Below are 9581 nucleotides of genomic sequence, written 5' to 3'. Positions count from 1 at the left end.
AAGTTTTATGTAGGTTAGAATCTGAGCTCAGTGACATGTAGCAGCATAGTTATTATTTTGATTTTGATTTTTTCTTGAGGTTTTTTTTTAATCCAAACCCAGATTTGTATGGGCCGTTCGCTTCTACGAGTGTCTCATGACATTGCAATGCGCTAAAAATAACCCTGAAATGTGCCACCAAAAACCCTAGAGGGCCGCTCTTATATTTCTTTACACTTCACAGGGCTTGCGCCGGAGACCGAGCGGGACGGGAAAAATGGTGTCAGGCTCCGGAATATGCGCTCGCAGAGTGGTGGTGGACGCTCGTCACCACATGCTTGGTCGTCTGGCATCCATCCTGGCCAAGGAGCTGCTCAACGGGCAGAAGGTTGTGGTGGTCCGATGCGAGGAGATCTGCCTTTCTGGGGGCCTCGTCCGGCAGAAGATGAAGTACCATCGCTTCCTTCGCAAGCGCATGAACACCAAACCATCCCATGGTCCTATCCACTTTCGTGCCCCTTCTAAGATCCTCTGGAGAACCATCAGAGGGTTCGCATTTCCCCCTTTCCTTGCGTTTGAACGGGCTTTTGCTTGGTGATAAATTGTTTCACGCTTTAGTTGTTTTTGAAGTAATTGCTTTCTATGTTGTTTCATCAGAATGATTCCCCACAAGACAAAACGAGGGGCAGCGGCGCTTGCTCGTTTCAAAGCTTACGAGGGAGTTCCTCCCCCATACGATAAGATGAAGAGGATGGTTATTCCAGACGCACTCAAGTGAGTAATTATACTTTTTATGTTTGTGACTTTTTGTTCTTACTGTGGTTACTAATGAATACCTGATGTTGTTTATAGGGTTTTGAGGCTTCAAGCGGGTCACAAGTATTGTTTGTTAGGTCGGCTCTCGTCTGAAGTTGGATGGAATCACTATGATACCATTAAGGTTAGCTAAGTTTACAGCGCTCCCTTGAATAGTCACACTCCATAGTAAATTACATTGTAATTCTTTTTGTTTTTCTCTTCAATTGAGATTCTTGTCTATGTATTATTCGATACCAGTGATTTCTTCACATCTTAGAGGTGTCTAGACCCCAAAATAATCATAAGTTTATGATGCACTTCTACTTGACTAGTTAATGATGGTTAGGGGACCATTTGCATACTTCCCGGCGTCTTGAAAATGATTGCTATTATTAGGATGTTATTTTTCACTCAAAGTTCTTAAGCGTCAAGACTGCTTGATTTGCAATTTTTTGCTGGATTTGATAGTCTTTCAAGAAAAGTAAGAAGTTGGTTACCCAGTTCCAATAGATGTTTGATGAATTGAATATGCAATTAGGACCTTAGCTACTCTTTTAGTACTGATATGGTGACCTTAGCTACTCTTTTAGTACTGTTATGGTTTTTCTTCTAGCAACTTAGTTCCAGTTTGCCACTTTAGCTAGGTATTGTATTCTCTCTTTTTTGCAATATATTCACACCTACTTAAAAAAAAAAAAACTTAGTTCCAGTTTGGCTTTTAGGGCCTAAGTGTCTCTGACATCCCACTTTCACTCCCAAAATCTCTCCTCTGAATATTCGATTTGTTTAGTGTATTTTTCTGTCCGAAACTCAACTGCTGTCCAGAAGTAGGAAGTATACTTATTATCTGAAATGGTTCTATCTAAATATCTTGTTGAAGCGAATTTTATAGCATATGATGATTGCTCTTGCATGCATTCTTGACTTTAATCTGGTTTTTAAAGTCCCTTATATGTTCTAATTAGGCCATACCCATAAAAAAGTTGTGGGGTTTACATTCTATTAGCTTTGTTCTTTGCTAATTTCCCATGCTTTGAAAGTTGTTTTTGTTTCCTCTGATGTATGGACACCTTGATACAATGTCTTGATGTTGTTGCCTTGGTTGTCTTTTCTGTGAATTGGTGATTTCTTTCTATTACATGATGATTTCCTTTTACATGAACTATTTTGGTGCAATTCCATGGATTGTGTGGACTATGGTGCTCACATGGTTTCTTGTATAGTCTATGAACTTTGGATCTGTGAACTTCGATTTCTTTGACATTGTGATGTATTACATTACTGAATTGTGGAATAAAGTCGAAGAATATGATGATAGAGACACTCATCAAGAATATCAAAATTATATAAATGAAGGACAAAAGGAGAAGATCAGAAGACAACTACTCTTTGATCTTATGGGGTCTGACCTGGGGTATGGGTGTTGGGTTGGGCCAGTGTAGAAGTATGGGATAGGTCTAAGGGCCTAACTTTCCATGTTCTATCAGCTCTGGAGCTTTTGGCGTATTGGCTGGGTATATAAGATTCGGTATGTTGATGTAGGGTATCGAACCAAAAGCTCCAGAGCTGATGGAACGCGGAAAGCTAGGCCCTTAAACCTATCATAGACTAGGTTGGCCCAATTTGGCACCCATACCCCAGGTTGGGTCCCACAAGTGCATAAAAATAAATCTTAGGTACCTAGTCAATACGCCAAAAGCTCCAAAGCTGATGGAATGTGGATGTTAGATACCTAGCCAATATGCCAAAAGATCTAGAGTTGATAGAATAAAGAAAGTTAGGCGTTTAAATCTATCCTATACTAGGCTGACGGAACCAACACCCACACCTTAGGTTGGGCTCTACAAGATCATAATAATAAATGTTAAGTATCTAACCAGTACATTAAAAGCTCTAGAGCTGACGAAAAGTGGAGACTTAGGCCCTTAAATATATCCCATACTAGACTATTCCAACCCAACACTTATACCCCAGATTGGGCTCCATATGACCATAACAATCCACCACACTTCTGTGTCGCCGTCCATGATGTCCCACACTATGACAATTCCTACTCTGGACTAGGAAGCCCTTTTCACCTTTTTGATGGCTTTCACCTAGCATCGGGTAACCCATCCCTACGGGATTTGAACACGTAATATGGTGCCTAATTTGATACCAAATGTAGGTACCTAACTACTATACTAAAAGCTCCAAAACTGATGGAATGCGGAAAGCTAGCCCTTAAACCTATCCCATTCTAGGTTGGCCCAATCAGCAAGTCGCTCATTGGTACTCCCCTTCCTGGTCTCAAGAAAGTGATGATTTCCGCATGTGCTAGTTTCATCCTGTGGGGGCTTTGGAGTGAGCGAAACCGAGGGTGTTTCAATGCAAAAAGTGAATCAGCGGGAAGAGTCGTGGACCAAGTGGCGGGCCATATCTCCTCTTGGCTTTTGACTAGGAAGTCCGTCTCCTCCTTTGTGGGTACCTCTATCCGTGATAATTGGAGAAACTTGGCAATGATGCACATTGGAACAAAGGTCCAAGTCATGCAGGAATGGACCCCTCCTGAACCCGGATACCTTAAGTTGAACTTTGATGGTTCTTCTCTTGGTAATCCTGGGATTGTTGGCTGCAGAGGTGTCATTTCGGATTCTTGAGGTAATTAGCATTTCTCATACACCGGCCCCTTAGGGCATCTTCGATTCTACATCAACTGAGCTACATGGCCTCCTCAACGGGCTCCGAGTTTTTAGAGACAAGTGCAATGGTCTCCTTCACATTGAAGGGGACTCAAAGGTGGTCATTGGTTGGTGTGAGTGTGGATCCCCTCCCCTATGGCGCCATTGTGACATCTTTAGGGAGATAATAGAAATTGCCTCCTTATTTTCTTGTATTTAGTCTCACATTCTGAGATCCACAAATTTGGCAACAGATGTGCTGGCTAAGCATGGATCAACCCTTCAATCGTTTTTTGTTAGAGATCTGCTCTCTCCCCCTTTGTAATTTTTCTTTTGTTAATATAAATACATCTTTATAAAAAAAATAAAAGTGCCCATACCCTAGGTTGGGTCCAGAGGACTCCACTTGTGAAAGGTCTTTATCTTTTCTTAAAAGTGCAAGGAAGAGTTGAAGAGAGAGGTTAAGAGGGTTGGAATAAGAGAAGGGAATAAAAGAGCAGTAAAGTGTAGGACGAGAGGGGGAGAGAGAGAACTAGAAGGAAAAGAATGAAGAAGAGAGGACAAAAGAGGGGAGAGGTATCAGAGCACGAATTTGAGATGTGAAAGAGAGGTAAGAGAGATTTTGGGAAAGACTTAACTGTGTCTTTTTTCAGGCAGCACCATTTCATTGCATTCTTTGGAAAACTTCTTAATAAATTAGGATCCCATAACTCAATGGGAGATTCTTGGAAATATAAAAATTACATTAATCTAGGAGATTCTAGGAAATTGAAAGATTACATCAATTAAGGACAAACCTTATCTTATCATGAAGAGGCAAGTATGACTTATCGTTGAGCAGCACCTTGAGAGGGGTATTTTTGCCTTTTTGCCCTCATTCCCATGTCCCATGCCCCTTGTTTTTGGAGGTGGTGCCACCGTCAATTTCTATATTGTGGTGGCGCCTCTTTACTTTCTATTTTTTCTTCTACTTCTCTTATTCACTTGGTTCTGTAGGAGATTTTTTAGAAAACAAAATTAAATTGCCACTTTTACCCTTAAGGTGGCGCCCTTAGACTATTTAATAATAAATCCCCCCCCCCCCAAATTACAAGTTGTACCCATCCCCTATCTTGGTACATGTGTGCTTTTACATAATTTTGGGTTTTATCCTTAAATGTTAGGTACCTAACAAATGTGCCAAAAACTCCAGAGCTGATGAAACATGAAAAGCTAAGCCCTTAAACCTATCTAATACTATGTTTTCCCCAACCCAATGCCTATACCTAAGTTGGGCTCCACAAGATCATACAATTCACCACGTTTTTTTGCCAATTTCCTTGACGGTCGACTCTATAATGACTCCACTCGGTATTAGGTAGCCCTTTTCACCTTTGTGAGGGCTTTCATTCTGGCATTGGTAGCCCTTTGTCATAGGATGCCGCTTCTAACTTTCGAACATGTGATATGGTGCTAGCTCTGATACCAAATATTAGGTACATCGGCAATACACGAAAAGCTCCATAGCTAATGGAACATGAAAAGCTAGACACTTAAATTTATCCCTTACTAGGCTGGCTCATACCCCAGGTCAGGTCCCCCAAGATCATAACATGGTCACTTTATGTTTTGTGCCAATTACGGTTTTAGGAAATACCTCAGTTTTAGTACTTTCATGAAAATTCTGCAACTTTCTACCTTTAGTAGTTTCTTAGTTTATCAGTAGTTCCAACTAGGAGAGTCTTTAGTTAGTAAGTCTCTTCTATTAGTAGTCAATTTAGGAAAGTCTTAAAGATAATAAGTTTTTTAGTGGCAATTTCCTTATTAGTTATTTTGATAATGATGAGAGGCTTTATTAAGAGAAAGTTCAAGCAGGGCATCTAAGGGCAAGTACAAAAGGGTGAAAATAAGATCAACAAAAAAGTACAAATAATAGGAAAAATGGTAACAATCGACAAAAAGAATACAAATAATAGAAAAAATGTGAACAAAGTAAAGTTTTGAAGGGTTAGTTACTGGAATTCTTTTATTACCAAGTTGTTTTTAATTTAGCAAGTTAGTAATTAGAATTTAGAAAGTTTAATTTTGTTGAAAGATCTACTGTGCTGACATGAATTATTTAGGCAAGTCCATGGTTGTGTTAGAGTCTATAATAAGAAGATATGTGACAATTTTAGATGTGTGTTTAGAGAGTAATACAAGTCCTTTACATTTGCTAGAGCAGCTATATTTCTATTTATTTTCTGAGAATGAACTTTTTAAGTTGTTTTCTCTGAACGTTGAAGACTGGGACCTTTCTAGAGTTGAGAAGGCAGTGGTCGCGTTTGTTCATATTCTCAATTTTTTTTTCTTTTTTGTAAATTTGTGGCTGTATGTCATCAGTTGTTGTTTCTCTATTTTGTAAGGGCATAGATGCCTTTCTGTAAAGTTAACAATAAGACGTGTTTGTGTATAAAGGTGTATCTGCTTGTGCTGGGGCAAACTTTGCTGTTAATGTGACTTTATTTCTAAATTTTTCTGCACCAAATGACCTAGTGTATAATTGTGTTTTGGTTTATTTAATCAGGAGCTTGAGGAGAAGAGGAAACAAAGATCTCAGATTACTTATGAGAGGAAGAAGCAGCTCACAAAGCTCAGGAAGAAGGCCGAGCATGCTGCTGAGGAGCGACTGGGCACCCAGCTTGACATTCTTACACCAATCAAGTACTAGGAGGGAGTAGCAAAAGATCAAAATGTCAGTTTTGTTGTTTTAGATCTCTGTTTTTTGTTTATTGCCGTCAGAGAACTAAACCTTGTAGCCGAGAGTTGGTAGAAGATAATTTCTCCTAGTCTTTTCTTCTGTTACTTGCGTATCTTATTAAATTAAAGTTACTTGGTGGCTTCTAATAACCATATCTAGTTTCTTCAGTTTGTTGCAAATTACGCCAGTTAGTCAATTTTCTCATCAATTATAAGACTTAAATGTTTTCCAATTCCAAAAGTTTTTTTTTTATTAATAAGTCTATGTTTCCTTGAAAATCTATAAAGGCCCGGTAAAAAATTTATATCCTAGGAAAAACTAAAAATATTTTTCTATCTTTTCTAAAGAAATAAATGAAAATTATTCGAAACAAATTTTTTTTTATCTAAAAATAAATCGGTCAAGTTGAATCAACTACTCCACTCTACATATTGTTCCATGTTTGAGTTGTTATGATTTTACAAAACGGTTAATGATTCTTAATGATGAATGCCGACGATTGAATAATTTTGCCACATTCTAAGGGAGAAGATTTTCATCATATTTATTTAAATAATATCTAGTTGAACGTTAAGATGCCAAAAACTTAAGCAAGTTAGTATACATAACAAATACCAAGTAGTACTTTCCTACAATATAAAACAATAATAATTATTAATATGACTAAAGCTAATATGTACAAAAAAGAAAGAAACATATTACCTCTTCTGATGACAAACCCTTTTGGTGCATCTAATGCCTGCATGAAAATGCGAGTATCAATTGCCAATCCTTCCCACATCTACTACAAAAATGAACTCCATATTAAAATTACAAATTGCCATCACATTTGGTTAAAGTACTATTTCCGATTCCAAAACCCAACAGTGTACTTGCCAATGACACGGGCCTTTATATATAAATCCCATCAATTGCTCCAATATAATTCTAAAATTTGCACATTGAAAGTGAATATAATTATTATTTAAAATAAATAAATACATAATAGTTGTAATAGTGGTTTATTTTAAAATATAGGTAATGTTTATCATTGCCCGCTATTTTTGGATGGATATTTTTAGTTGAAGGAGGGCATATGTAATCATTTTTTAATTTGAAAATCATCTTTACTCTATTGAAGCACATTTAGAACGTTCCATTAATACTGGATAGTTTGGCCCTAACATATGGTAACCATGAATGTAATAAGTTGCTCTTCGACTTTAATACTCTTGGTGTTCACAAAAAAGTTTCATACTTCTTCAAAAATTACAAAGGTTGTTGAAAACATACTGTTATGCACGCAATAACATTATTATTTTAGTATTTTCTTTAATTTACTTTATTTTATTTCAGTTTTAGGTCATAGGGGTATTTTTGGAATATTTTATTTATAGGGGTATTTTTGGAATATTTTATTGTAAACCCTAACCGGGTGAACCCTATTTAAGGGGTAAGAGTAATGAAAAAAGAAAGGATTGAAGTATTAAGAATTAGGTTAAATCTAGCGTAAAGAGACTTAGAGTTCTCCTCAACGAGCTCTAGGGTTTTCAAGCTTCCCTTTGGTTTGATCTTCGTTTTCGTCTTCCCCATGTCTTCCTACTACCTCTACGGTAATGCCTGGAAGACCCGTAACCCGTGGCAGACTCCAGATCCTCCCAAAGAATCCACGTGTCAGATCCGGGACCGTAACACATACGACCTCATCCTATAAACATGTCTAAATAGATATTTATTATGCTCCATCATTAAGAGTATATGAACCCCTTGGCGCATAACCATTTTCAAAATACATTGGCATGATAACAATGGAGGTTACCATTACTCCTAAAACAACAACAACAACAACACTCTTATTGTTAATAACAATGGTAGTCTTGACACCTGTATAATGACAAAATATCAATACCAAACTATATAACAAACACATAAACATTAAGAACTCATCGATACTAACATAAAAATTCCCTTATATAACTAAAAATTCATATATAACACAAACAATCATTCTCATTGTCAACAAGAAAAATCATAGCATAAAAAATAATTGCAAAAATCCAAAATATAATGGTTATAGAACAGATAAATTAACATGGTCTCTTCCTATTATCCTCATATTTCTACTTTCTTCAAAGAATAACTTAAAAATTAACTTAAAAAATTCCTTTTTTTCTCATATCAATGACTGACTTTTTAATTTGTATCCAACAAAGAAGGAGCATGGTGGTAAATATTTGTATCTAAATTAAGATTTTTTTAATAAAATAAATCTATTAATTTACTTCAGAACTATTCCTAACTTTTGCTAATTTTTGAATTGCAGCATAAAGTTGTTCAATACAAGCCACCACTACTTCGTCCTCTCCCCCATTACTTGAGCTCAATGTTTAAAATTATTCACAAAGGAGTTCAACGGCCTCAACTATGGCTACTAGTTGAGCCACCCTCATCACTTGACCCAGGTGTTTGTTCAACCCCTGAATCCGTTACACCGTTATATCCTATTTGCACTTCATATTGTTCATTATGAATAACTTCGGTCATTTCATTTGTTTCACTTTCACCTCTTGCCATAACAGCAAAACTTCCAGTTGGTAAATTTGTTGACCGAGTGTTGACTCCCTTCTTGATTTTGATAATAACAAATTTTAATTAATTTAATAATGGTAATTATATCATTTCATATGCATTTCCTTCAAGAAACTAAAAAGTCAAAGGTCTATACAATGAACCAACAAAAGTTTCTTAAAGACCTCGAGCTACACAACAGAGTCCAAGTGATCTTCACGAAACACCCTAAGAAAGAAAATGGCAAAGAATTGAAGATTAGAGTTTAAGAAGTCATAAAAATCACAAAACTCAGTCTATGTAAGAGAGTGACCCCAAACATTCAAAATTTGAGGTATAATGGAAATTTTTGGAGCTTTAAGACAAAATTGAACTTATACATGTTTTAATGATGCATACACATACTTTAAACATGTTAGAGTCACTTAGGTCATTTTTTTCATGCTTTGAAAATCTACTTAGTGAATTGGTACTAGATTGATCAATTAAAATATGTTAATGATTGATCAACCAGAAGTACATAGGCCAAAAATATAAAGCATGATCGATCAACCAGAACATGACCAAACTGTGATATAAAGCATGATCAATCATTCCTAGTGGATTGATTGATTGATCAATCTATGATGTCCAAACAATATAAAATTATGTTATTGATTGATCGACCTTCAAACATTGATTGATCAAACATAAGTTTTTTTGTTGATTTTCAGAACTCCATAATTTAGGTCATGGAGAAAAAGACATTGAGAGAAAACAAGAGGAAAGAGGTTGTGGACTTGATCCAAACCCTCCCCCATAAGGTATATTTATAGGTATCAAAACTACTAATATTACAAGTATAACCTTCACCCTAATAAGAGCGAAGAAGAGACAGA

At 36.6% G+C, this 9581-nt stretch overlaps 1 protein-coding gene across 1 annotated transcript; it reads left to right on the top strand.

Annotated features, from left to right (window-relative positions):
• Positions 1-166: 166 nt before the first annotated feature.
• LOC137938740 (large ribosomal subunit protein uL13y-like) lies at positions 167-6308 on the top strand. The gene is made up of 4 exons (XM_068783762.1): positions 167-528; positions 637-753; positions 832-919; positions 5983-6308. The coding sequence occupies exons 1-4, from the start codon at positions 257-259 to the stop codon at positions 6124-6126; spliced, it is 621 nt and encodes a 206-aa protein (XP_068639863.1). The 5' UTR covers positions 167-256; the 3' UTR covers positions 6127-6308.
• Positions 6309-9581: the final 3273 nt, after the last annotated feature.

Source organism: Aristolochia californica, unplaced genomic scaffold (assembly GCF_029961685.1).
Source record: "Aristolochia californica isolate CCGP_79_NKW_82.1479 unplaced genomic scaffold, dmAriCali1.0.hap1 SCAF_8, whole genome shotgun sequence".
Taxonomy (NCBI): domain Eukaryota; kingdom Viridiplantae; phylum Streptophyta; class Magnoliopsida; order Piperales; family Aristolochiaceae; genus Aristolochia; species Aristolochia californica.
This window is presented reverse-complemented; position numbering and strand designations above follow the sequence as displayed.